A 13,195-nucleotide genomic window follows, 5' to 3' on the forward strand; every position below is an offset into this window, starting at 1 on the left:
AAAATAAACACAAAGCACTCTAGTAACAGCACCACTTAAACAACGTGAACCGAGGAATATGAAGTTTTATGACCACTCATTGAAACCAGTAGGGGTAACTAATTCCAGTCCTACAAAGTTGTAAAAAATTGTCTCTCTAAGTATAAGTAACCTGAAAGAGTTGTTCGTCCTACATCTCTACAGTTCTGACAGTCTTACAACTTCATTAGCTTTAGTATTTTCTTCTCAAGGTTGTACATTTCTCATGCAGAAGTAACTTCCAGTTATCTGGAAAAGTATTTACTGAACCTACTGTTAAGTCATATGCTTTTTTTTCCTACTAACAATGCTCACTGATTTAATAAGATCAGGTGATAACAGATGGTGACTAACAGTTTTCTCACTAGTCAGAGACAGAAATCCAGCAGCTTGGTAACTTTCATTGCTGAGGAATGCCAGACAGATGCCTAAGTGAGGCAATAGTGCTTGACAACATTCCACAGGGCTGGACATCTGCAAATGGCAACTGCAGTCGTAGACTAAGCTGTGTTTTAACAGGATCTGGATATCCGTATTCGTCCATGGGGATTAACTCAAGGTTTATAACATGCTTTTACTTGATTTACAGCCTTAACCACATTAGTTTTACTATGCTGTCTGAGGGGTAGGGTTCAACCACAGCCCAAGAAATGAACTGGCACAGTTCTTTTACCAGTGACAATATTAAACGGGTCAGTCAATTTTAATAGGCATGAGATTTCCAGTCAGTCTCTGCTTGGCTTCCAACAGCTCATTTTCTGTTTTGTTTGAAATAATTTCTAAATTACTGCCATATACACAAGTCTCACAACTTTGTAAAAAATCACAAAATTTGTCTTCATACATGGAGATACTCGATCCTTCTTTCTCTAAATATTTACAGCCTCATTTGCATAGGTGGTACACTGTCCTGGGAAAATTTGTGACACTTAAAGAATGAAAAAAGAATGGGTCATAAAACAAGCTTTGTGGAACCTCCATACTGCAGAGACCTAGCTCCAATGCAGACGTGTCAACCACAAACCTGAACGTAATGTTGCAAATGGGCATTCAGTGTTCATCACTCCACAATTGAACCAATTCTTTTCAAATTTGTTTTTAGCTCTCTGTGGGTTATGCATTCAAAAGCCCTTTTGTCACACACTGCCCCATCAAAAGTTAGTTATCCATATTGCTGCATATAATGAAAACTTCCTAGAGATATACCTTTAAAACTAAAACCTACAGCAGGAAAGAGTCTTCATAACCATTTCATTCTCACCACTTTAAACTGGCTAATTTTAGGTTACGAAAAATCACTAGTACGCCATGGAAAATCACCCTATATGAACAACTTATCACTTATAAAAGTAATATCACTAAGATGAGAACCAGATGATTAACAGGACATATGAATGTGAACTTAATCTAGGCACACACAAAAGAATCAGTAAGCTTTAATAAAGAGCTCCTCTTTTTCGTCTGAATATGGTGCCAAAGGTGACTTTTTTCACTTACATTCAACTACCTCTGTAAGCAACAGTACAAGTTAAGATGCTGCCTGGAATGCAAACAGGACCTCTCTGCAGATGATGGGAACAATTTGTTGGGATTTTGCAAATTATTCCCTTTGAATGTTTTAAAAATGGCTGGGGAAAAAAGCTTGCACAGGCTAACAAATCAAAGGTAATGATGTTTCTGATACCACTGTTAATTCCTCTGAAAATACCATCCTCAGTGAATGGTTGTGCAGTCCACGACACTCCAGTGTCTTGCTCTGTCTTACAGAACACTTCAACTTGCATCAAAACTTTCTGTGGCTCTGACAATGTTTGCTTATTAACTCACTCAGGCCTAAAATGCCTTTTTTTTTATATAAATTTCCAGTTAACACCTAAAGCTCCTTATGGCATACAGACCTTCTTGGAGTCTGGCTTTTTTAACTAAATTTACCAGTTAATAGGCAGTTTTAGAGCAAGGCGCTATAAAGAAAATAACACGACTATTAATCTAGGATGTGCTGCAGTACAGAAATGAATCTCCATTTGTCACTTATTATTCAAATTATCATATTTGTGTTCACGTTTACTTAACTGAGAGATCTGGATGCTACTGCGGGGTATGGTATGATATACTAATGTGGGACAAGAGGAAATTAATTGTTAATGTCCATTTATATCACTGTCTACTTGACATATCATTGGTTGTTTGTTAGTGATTATGAAAATAAACACTTCCATATGCATGTAACACTTCAAAAACCAACTGACTTACAAACTGTTGCATGATATCAGGTGACAGCTTAATATGTTGTTGCTGAAGCAGTGATATTTGCACTGAGTTGTAAATAGAGTAATATTCAGTTATTTATATTGTCAGTTATACAATAATGCATATATGGTTTCATATTTCTGAAAACACCACAATAAATATGAATACACAGAGGAATTTGTCACATGACAACTTATGTCTGGTTAACAAAAATGTTCTATCAATATATGGCCAGTTCGTACAGTTTCCAAGATATGAGAATTTGTGTGCATTATAAAATATTATAGTCTTTAGGGAAAAATAATCACTTTAAAGAATACTTCTTACTGATAGGACTGCTATTTGTGCAGTTTTAATAGCTTTTACTATTCACAAAACATTTACATTCATCTATCTTATGCTTTTTAAGTTTATTTTACAGAAAATTCTTAGGGAATGCAGAGCTGTATGTAGGCTACTACAGCAACAACCAATGATGTCGGTGTGGTATATTGAAGATTTATCCATGGCTGGTGTGGTTTTATCACAAGGGCGAAGCCTGAGTGATTAAAGCCAACCGTAGGTAAATCTTCAGTATACCACACCACAGAGTCAGTTAATAATATTATACAACAATATTACTTAAGAAAAAAGAAAACTTTTTAAAATGATGTCTTTATATAATGCCTCTGTGGTGCTCTTTCATGCTTTTCCAGTATCCTGGGGCTTTTCTGATGTACTGCGCATGCGTATGTGACTTGTGTTCCCGACACTTACGCAATACATCAGTGCTGTGCAAAGGAAGCAACGGAGAAAGGAAGACCTTTGTCTTTTTTGAAAATAAAATGACAATCAGGTACGTTTTTTTAGTTTTGTAGACCGTACCCGATTATCCTCTTACTTTTCTCTGTGCCTTCGCCCTCGTTCATTTGAGGTCTTCAGCTTTGTAAATATACTAAAAAAAAGAACGAAAAGTAAAAATTATGAAATATACTAATGGAAAAAACTCCGGGCAACCAGACCTTTTTCCATTGGTATGTTCTGGGGCTTACAGCGAGCATGCTGGTTGGGATAACCAATCAGTGCGCTCGTTTGTGATTGGCCAGTCATTGTATAATACAAGTGTGACATTCCACATCACATAGGTGTCAATGAGTTGAGCCTAAATCAATACTGGTGGCTTCAGCTTAATTGTGATATTAAATTGATTTGTCTTTCCTTATCAGGAAGTACGACTGGTTAACGCACATTTTCATCAGAGGCCCAAGGAAAAATGTTCCATTTGCTTTCAATGATTGCTTTACACCAAGTTCCAGTTAAATACAGAGTAGAAGGTCTTACAAAGATGTACTTCAAGAGAAAGACCATGAGCAATGTATGGAATGTACAGGCAGCCGTTAAGTATAAACATGTTTCTGTCATTGCAGTAATAAGTTGAGTGTACTCAATTTAAGGAGAATATTTGGAGAGTATTGCATGGTGAACACAAAGTCTCAGCCTTGAGATAAGCACATGCAGGACCAGGACTGGTTAAGATGTTGTTTAAGCAGTGGTTTAAAACTACTGAGTTTGTCAGAGTTTCATTTTTGTAGGGATACTACTCCAGACTTTAGCAGCATACTGGGAAGTACAGAGTCACTTGCAACATTATTTGACTTATTTTTAAGTATTAACCATTTGTACCTGCAAATTATTTGACTTATTTTTAAGTAGTAAGCATTTGTTACTAGAGCGGAGGTCCCTTGCTGGACAGCAAGTAAGTAAGAAGTTATGTAGTGCATGGAATTTTTCTGGATGATGAATGAGTTTGTGTGTTGTAGTTAGTTGTGAGTATGCTCGGTAATTGTGTAGCTCAAGCCAGTTTAGTTGTTTTAACAAACTTCAAACTTTTACCATGTAGCCTGTTTATCCCTTGCACCCTGCTACAGAGAAAGAGAAGGAAGGAATGATGGGTGTGTGTGGTGAGGTATAAAGTACAATAAAGGGTGGAGCAGTAGAAAGATGCATGTAAAATTAATTATACGGAGCCTATTGCTTGTTTCTGGAGTAATCTAGTCGTCCCCCCCCGTCGAACAAAAAAAAAATGTGGGAGCCATCGGAGTAACTATTTCTTTCTGTACAGCTTCACAAAAACTGTTACGTTCTCTGCTTCTACTCCTTTCCCTAAGACTGTTTTATAGTTTTATACCTTTATTCGTGTTACATAGGAGAATGCATCAGTCATCATTCTTAAACCAGTGACTTATATTATGTGCAATGCCCGTGAGTATTTGCACTGCAATCTTACTCAAGCAAACCAAGCAGCCAAGATAATACTAAGTTTATTCATCTAACAGCACACCTCCATATTGAAGTTTCTTGTCACAAACATCTGTCTAATGATATTTACAGAGAAACATCACAACCATGCTTAAATACTTACACTGACAAGAGTGCAGCATTAGCCTTTGCTAGAGAAAAGTACAGCTGCGGAAAAGAATGTTCAAACCACTCTAGCTTTGTGGTGAGTAAACTCAAATGTCATGATTTACTGCTTCAGGCATCTCCTCAAAGGATGCAAGATCTACAAACATTTTATTTAACAAGTTATTCATTCATCTGTCTATCCTATTTTCACTTGGTTAATCTCACTACACTAGTGAACTCTTCTCAAGGGAGACCAGAGATAGTACTTATGCTAGAAACAATGAACGTTTTCAAGAATTTATATTAGAATTACAAAGAAATAGATTTTCTATACAATTTGATGGATTAAGTTTTGGAAATAAAATTTCATTTCTTGATATTACATTAGAAGTGACGATTGAAGAAGGAATAAAGACATGTTTACATAGGAAATTTGGTGTGGTTAATCAGTTTATGATGGGTATAGTTGCCATCCTCAACATATACTTTAGACTCTTTACCATTTGTAGAATTTTTACGAATTTCTAGAATATGTAATAATGATTATACTTTTGAACAAAAGTTAGAACCTACAGTGGATATGTTTATAGAAAGAAAATATGATACGGCAGGTAATTGTGAGAAGTGTTAACACAATAAAAAGAAATATATGGTAATAGTAATGTAAAATATGGGATTCTAACCTATAGGGAGAAGAAAGGTATAACAGACGAAAATTTTACAGTTATGACAATATTCTGAGTGATAGTGTAAAACAAAATTGCACATTATTGGAAAATTTTGTCTAGATTTCATGAACTGGAAGGTTTGGTACAACAAAGTTTGTTTTTTTCATATAAAAAACAAAGTCTGAGGGATATGTAAGTACACACTAAATTTAAGAAACCTGATGACAGCCTGGTACAACAGATTCAGATAAAAGGAACAAAACCATGTGGGGGTTACACAGGATTGTAAATACATAGTGCAAAATTTTCCCAGAATTAATATTAATTTTCAGACGATAGGGGAATATCAATGTACTATGGAAAAGGTGATTTATGTAATTAAGTTTAAATGTAACAAATACTATATAGGTCAGACTAAACGCATGTTTAAAAAAGATTAGAACATTTGAGAGAAATAAGGCTAGGCAAAATGGAAAGTCCTTGAGCTCAACATTTTAAACAGTACCACAATGGTAATTTTATGGGCTTAAAAGCCACTACTTTAGAACATATACAGGGAGAAAAAGACAGTGATTATGTCAAAAATTTGTTATTGTATAAAGAAACGCTCTTCATTTTAAAATATGGCATTTTATTTCCACAGGGTCTGAATACAGACTGCTGTTGGAAGTGTGCAATTTAATTAATTGTAAAAGCATCTTTAAGAGTTTTAACAAGTGCATATCAATTAATTGTTTAATTGGCAACTGGGTGTATATAAGGTCAATATTTTTTTGTAATAAATGTACTTCTTGAAGGTTTATGTGAAGCCGAGGTGCTACAGTGCTCATTTGTTTTTGTGCCACTGTGAGAATTTTTGCTGTTTTTCATTAAATTTTGACAATACCTTGACGTTCGTTGTTTCTGGGATACTATTCTTACTGTTAACAGTAATTACGCTGTTAGTGAAAATTTAGACAGGATGCTGGAGAACTTCCTCTACTGTTCTCAATAATTGCAACCACTTACACTCAGGCAAATGGGACCTCAGCTTAATGTCTCATCTAAAGGAAGATGCATGCATGAGTGCAACACCCACTAATCCTGCAATGCACGGTCAACAATTTGAAATTATTACAATCAGAGTGGCAACAGAACCTATAGCCTTCTGATCTTCCAGCACTAAAAGCAAGTATGCTGAGCTAACAAAGTCAAAAACTACAACCTACCAGTTTTCAAATCTACTTAGGAGAAAAGTACATGCCAGCATTTACAGAACAGATGGACAGAAATGCATTACTGAAGCACTCTTCATCACATTTTACACCTGAAAGGAACCAGCAACCGACTTGGAGAGAGCACAGGACTAGCCATAGGGAACAAGTAAAGGACAAATGCATTCCAATACCTCTTTTTGTTGCCGTTCAAGTTCTCTCATGCGTATGTCTCTTGCTTCTGCTCGAGCTGCTCGCTTTGCTGCAAGTCTTGCTTCAGCCTAATATAAAAGAAAATAAATTGCTTTATTACATTTACATATATTAAACCAGTAAGAATAATCAAGATCATGGTACTACAGACATAGAACTAGACAGACTTCAGTTTTCCACTCATTTGTTATCTACATACCTACCAAATTTTACATAAACACATCAAGCTCATTACAATGGAAGGAGAGAGAGATTATGTTTAAACGATAAACAGGAACTACCCCCCCCTTTTAAATGCAAGTTAATACTAATAATGAATGTAAATAAAACTGCAAAAGAAGGATTTTGTGTTATGCCTAACAGAAATTAAAGATTCTCCAAACAATGTTCTCAACAGCCAAAAGCTGGCTACTTTTTACTGTTCTTTTCCAAAGCTATTTCAAAAGTAAACAACAAAACCGAGAGTAAGAACTGGAGCGGTAAACTAAAAAGAAGGCAAATTAAAACAACAAATGTACCAAACTCCAACACGGCAGCAGGCAGAGTTAAAATAAAACTTCAATTCATAAAAAGTAAGCACTTTGATATACTGTGAAAGCGCTTACTTTTTATGAATTTAAGTTTTATTTTAACTCTGCCTGCTGCCATGCTGGACTTTAGTACATTTGTTGTTTTAATTTGCCTACTTCAAAAAGTGTATACAACTAGTATCTGATCATTTACACTCCATACCTACAGACAGATCAAACAAAATAGTCTGACATATTCTAAAGAAATTTGCCAGAGAATGATACTAGGACACTAGACAATAAAATTTCTTTCCACTGCTTACCGTACTTGTAAATGTTACAGTGTAGACCCTACTGCAGTCAACCTTAGGAAACTTGGCCATATACTCAGATCAGACATCCAAGCCAAACTTTCAGAGGTAAGCCTTCAACGCAGTTGTACTTGCATCACCTCACCATGAATGTCCACATCTACCAGATATAAAGGTGGTATATTCTTGTCCATTATTAAATCTCTATTGCTCCTTTTTAGTGAGTCCTGGCATAAGAAGTCACGTTAAAGCATCAGAAAAGCCACTCTCAAGGTTTTGGTGTAGGATCTATAAAGACTTGGCCCTACAGCAATGAGGTTAAAAAAAAAAAAAGGATCAAGGAGTGGGTGGCATGGACAAGACAGGGAAGAATGTTTAAGTGTACTCACCTAGTCTCCAATGCCCTGGTAGGAAGTAATCAGGAATTAAACCATGACTACACATGAGCATCTATGATAACTGCAAGCTGACTCCACAAATGTACTACGGGTCTTTGTGGGCATCATTATTGCAACTGTAATGTCAGGAACATTAACAGTTACCAAAGCCCCCAAAAGCAGGCAGAGGGTTTGGGTTAATGAACAGAAGTACAGACAAACTCTACTCTTGCCCAGGATTAGAAATCCAACATATTTTGTATAGAGAATGTGTAGACAAAGGACCACATTGCTGCTTCTAAACTGTCCTGTGCACTAAACTCTTTTAGGAAAGCTGTAGTAATGGCTGTGACCCACATATAGCATAACCTGCATTTTGTCAGTAATGAATTCAAGGGTCTTGTGGCAAAATATAACAGTGCTCTGTCCATTAAGAAATTGCCTGTTTCAGCACAAGCAACACTTTCTTTGCTTCAGTGAAGGAAACCGTTATGACCTCCTAATTTCTTTGGTTCTGAACCTATTATACCTTAATTGCAGGTAAATGTCCTTGTCTCATTGTTCTGAGGCATACTGTTGAAAACAAACAGGCAACTGGATAGCTTGGTTCAGGGCCATTTCTGTCAAAACCTCTGGCATAAAAGGAGGTTTAATGTGTAAGGTGACACAGTCTTTGATGAATATCGGTTAGAGTTCTTTGCACAAAAAGGCCTGGAGTTCTGAGACGCTCCTGGTACAGGTGACTGCTATTGGGAAAGTGCAACTCTTTTTCCATATAGGTCCTTTGCATTAATGTTTTAGACAGTTACTTTTTATAATTATCATTCATTTGCGGTACCAGTCTTCTTTCAGTACCACTAATGCCTGCACAGCTATTTTTTTTACAACATTACTATGAAAGACTGCAGAATGTAATAATCTGAAAGGTCGGTGCTGACCTAAACTTGGGATTCTTTCATCCAACCCTCTTAGTTTTTTGGTTTTCAACCCTAACTTATTCATCTGGAGCTCCATACAGTCTGTATGAATGAACCTAGTTGTGTACTACCTCAGTTACTCCACAAAACACTAGAAATGCATAAACACATATGCAGTGTATTACAAATATTTTGTACGTCATCCTTAAAGCTATATTTTTCTTTGGTTTAGGTATATTTAACTATTTCAATTAAAATTAATAACTTAAAACACAATATACATTCCATTGTGTCTCATACAGTTTGGCTCCCCCACCTCTATTTCCCACAATTATGTGACACCACGTTTTCAATTTATGACATTTACAGCAGAAAATGTTTTTCTTACTTCTAATATCAGAAGAGAAATCAAAACATAACTGTTATATATTACCACTGCAAAGTCTGTGTCTTTTGAAAGTTACCAAATATTGATATGCAATATGGCCTCCAAAAAAAGAAAAACATTTCTTTGCTGAATCTGAGGGTATTGGATGGGGTGGAGGCACAGTGTTGACCTACCTAAAGTAGTCTGCTAGAATCCTGCAGCCAAAGGCTGACAAATAGGGAAGCTAAACCCTGGTAAAATTCCAATGCAAACATCAACTGCTGACACAGAGTAATAACTGTAAATTCCCATATCTTCTGTTCAGGATTTTAGATTAAAAAGATACGAGTAATATCAGTGCCTTCACAGAGGTAGTGGTTCACACAGCCTATCTAGATCTCGCCAAGGCTTTTGACACCATCCCCTACTCTGGAATTACAGATAAACTCACTAAACTAGGTATAAATCCCTATGTTACAAGATGGGTTGCCAACTGGCTCACTGAAAGAACCCACTATGTGAAAGTAGAAGACTCCAAATCCGACTTCAGACCAGTGACAAGTGGAGTACCACAGGGTTCAGTCCTGGGTCCTCTTCCTGTTTGGTATCTACTTTTCCTGAAGTACAGGCTAACATAGAAAGTCTTTGGCTAATGAAGTTCACAGATGACTGCAAACTAGGAGCCATAATCGAAATTACTAACTATGTGGACATCCTACAAAAGGGCCTCACTGAGACAGATGCCTGGTGTCAAAGCCATGGCCTCAAGCTCAATGCCAAAAAGTGCACATGGTCATCCCCTTTGGTAAAAACTCTGTACCCATGAGCTACCAAATAGGTGGTAGTCTACTTAACACTGAAAGTGTGATGAGACCTTGGGACACAGGTGGACAGTAGTCTCTCCTTTGATAATCACATTGCCACAGTAGTCAGAAAATCCTTCCACGTGGCACACCTAATCACAAAATGTTTCTCATCCAGGAAAAACAAGAGGTCCTTGTTCCCCTCTACTCGTCACTCATTAGACCCATTATAGAGTACAACGCCTCTTTTGGTATGTACCTCACAAGACATACGCAACTGGAAAGGCCACAAAATACCTCACAAAGAGGATTACCAGCCTCAAACAGATGCCCTATGCAGACAGTCTCAAAAAACTCCAGCTTTACTCTGTCACATATCGCCTACTCAGAGGCGATCTCTGCCTAACATACAAAGTTACATCAAACCCAGTGCTGTTGGACATGTTCCACTTAAAGAAATCCCAATCCCTCAGAGATGCATGTGCTAAGGACCTAAACCTTGTCACACAATAAACAGAACATCCTGTCCCAGAGACTTCCCAAACTTTGGAACAAACTACCTATCTATATCAAACAAAGCTCCTCATTAGCATTCAAGAAAAGTCTTTATGACTGGATGGGAAATATGAAATTCACCCTGTGGATCAACTCTGTGGCTCTGCTTGACAGGGGCACAGGAAAATGATTTTCTTGGGTGGCGAAAGCCAAGATACCTTTTTGGCTATGCTTATGGAGTAAGGAGAGACAGAAAACGAAAATTTAACATGGTGACTTTTTCAGAAATACTAAATGTTTGCACTTTGAGATGTTACTACACTGAGAAACAGTGGGAGTCAAGTCTACTGTGAAATGCTCCAGACAGGGTTCAAATGTCCTGAGGTTCTAAATGGGCTCCAGGATTTATCTATAATTGGCTAATGAACAGAGGCACTGGTAACAATTAAGTATGGAGCCATTTCATTAGCTAGGATACATTACAAGCGAAGACAATACACCTTGTTCAAACTGTAAACGATCTGGAATTCATTTTTGTCTCAGAGGAGGAGTAAATTATAATATACGTCAGGCATGAAAAGAATTCATTATCAAAGCGTATAATCAAGTTTGATACAAGTCACTGAGTCAAAGGAAAACATGAAGTTAAAAGTTCATCAAGGGAGAAATGCATCCTTGCAGCTTCCACTAGTTGAAACAGACAGTGCATAAATGAGTCTCTCCTGCAGACATGGTGTACTACATGATCATGTACATTTTGGGCATCTGCCCAGAAATAACCTCAGAATACAGAAGCTGGTCTACACTTTTCCAGGCACAGTGGCTACATGTGGGCAGTGTAAGGGAGAGACAACTGGTGCATGGAATCATACATTTACATACATAGTAAGTTATCTTAATTTAAACTAGAGTTATAGGTTCATAGGTTCATAGGTTCATACTAGGCTATCTGCCCGAGGGCATTTATAAGCCTAGCCCATAGTTTTGTGGCTTACGCCACCCCTTTAGTTTGGAGAAACTATGCCCATTATTTTGCTGAGCCTCTGTCGAGCAGTGACACTGAGGTAACCCCTGGGGTGCATCTGCGATCTCCCATCCATTGGTCAAGATTCCTCTTGAACAAGGCCAGCGAGGTGCTCTGCCTCACATAAACCGGGATTTTGTTCCACAGCATAGGGAGTCTTTGGGTGATGAATCTATCCCTCCAGCACGTCCTATTAATAACCGTGTCGAGGTTTAAGTCTCCGCCCTTGTGGCTCTGAGGGATCTAGATTTTTTGAGATGAAGCATGTTCATCAAATCTGGGTTTGACATGGCCTTGTATGTCAGGCATAGGTCACCTCTGAGCAAGCGGTAAGCAACTGAATATAACTGGAGTTCTTTCAGTCGGGCAGCATAAGACAGATTTTTGAGACCCTTTATCCTTTTGGTGAGGAACTTTTGTGGCCTCTCCAGCTGCTGCAAGTGTCGGGTCAGATACATTCGAATGGGGCATTGTACTCGATCATTGGTCTGATGAGTGATGAGTATAGGGAGACTATGACTTCCCTTGATCTAGATGTGAATCCCTTCATGATAAGGTGGGCAATGTAGAAGGTCTTCCTAACTACTTTAGCAATATGAGTGTCGAATGAAAGGCTACTGTCAACCTGGGTTCCCAGGTCCCTAATAACTTCTTCTGTGTTCAGGGGATTGCCACCTATATGGTAGCTAGGGGTAGCCTTATTTTTCCCGAAGGGTATGACTATGCATTTCTTGGCATTTAACTTTAGGCCATGGCTCTGGCACCAGTTATCCATTTCTGTGAGAACCTTCTGAAGGATATCTGTGTTGGATGTGTTTTCAACTACGGCGCCCAGTTTGCAGTCATCTGCAAACTTTGTCAGCCATAACCCTCCTGTGTTTGCTTGTACTTCAGAAAAGTAGATGCCAAACAAGAGTGGGCCCAGGACTGAGCCCTGTGGGACACCACTTGTGACAGGCTTTGAGTCTGACATGGCGCCAGCAACTCTGACCCTGTGGGTTCTGTCACTCAGCCAGTTTGCAACCCATCTTGTAATGTATGGGTTTACATTTAAGTTGATGAGTTTTTCAATGATACCCGAGTGAGGTATTGTATCAAAAGCCTTCGCCAGGTCTAGGTAGGCTGTATGGACTGCCTTTCCCTCGTCCATGGCCTTGGTGACTGTTTCGAAAAAGTCAACCAAGTTTAAAAGGCATGATCTGCCTTTGACAAAGCCAAACTGGGTTGGATCCAAAGTCTGCAAGTTCCCTATGTCTTTATTTATGAGATCCATTATGATCCTCTCCATGGCTTTGCAGATAAGGCTTGTCAAGCTAATGGGACGGTAATTTCCAGGGTCGGTGGAGGCACCGCCTTTGTGGAGTGGGACCACAGTCACTGTGTGCCACTCCCTGGGTATGTATCCGGAGGTGAGACTAAGATTAAACAGCTGTCCTAACTGTGAGTTTAATTCCTCGTTGAGTTCATGGAGCACACAGCCGGGGACACCATGAGGTCCCATGGATGCTGTGTTCTTTGCCTTGGAGAGAGCAGTTCTCACCTGGGCGTTAGAGATGTTTGGGGGGCTACAATCATTTGGTATAGATATCTCTCCTTTAGGGGGGGGGGGCGAGACGTTTGCACTGAACCTGTCAGCCAGTATGTTGGCAATGTCTGTAGGATCAA

The 13,195-nt window shown here is 38.4% G+C and overlaps 1 protein-coding gene across 1 annotated transcript in view; it reads right to left on the reverse strand.

The window, feature by feature from the left end:
• LOC122805246 (leucine-rich repeat flightless-interacting protein 2-like) overlaps positions 1-13,195 on the reverse strand; it is an 803,415-nt gene that overhangs the window by 496,952 nt on the left and 293,268 nt on the right. The window contains exon 2 of the mRNA XM_044075336.1: positions 6,709-6,795. Within this exon, the coding sequence (XP_043931271.1) occupies positions 6,709-6,795 (87 nt within the window). The remainder of the gene's footprint in view (positions 1-6,708; positions 6,796-13,195) is intronic.

The sequence above is a fragment of the Protopterus annectens genome, chromosome 6.part1 (assembly GCF_019279795.1).
Source record: "Protopterus annectens isolate FY-2018-M chromosome 6.part1, PAN1.0, whole genome shotgun sequence".
Lineage (NCBI taxonomy): Eukaryota > Metazoa > Chordata > Ceratodontiformes > Protopteridae > Protopterus > Protopterus annectens.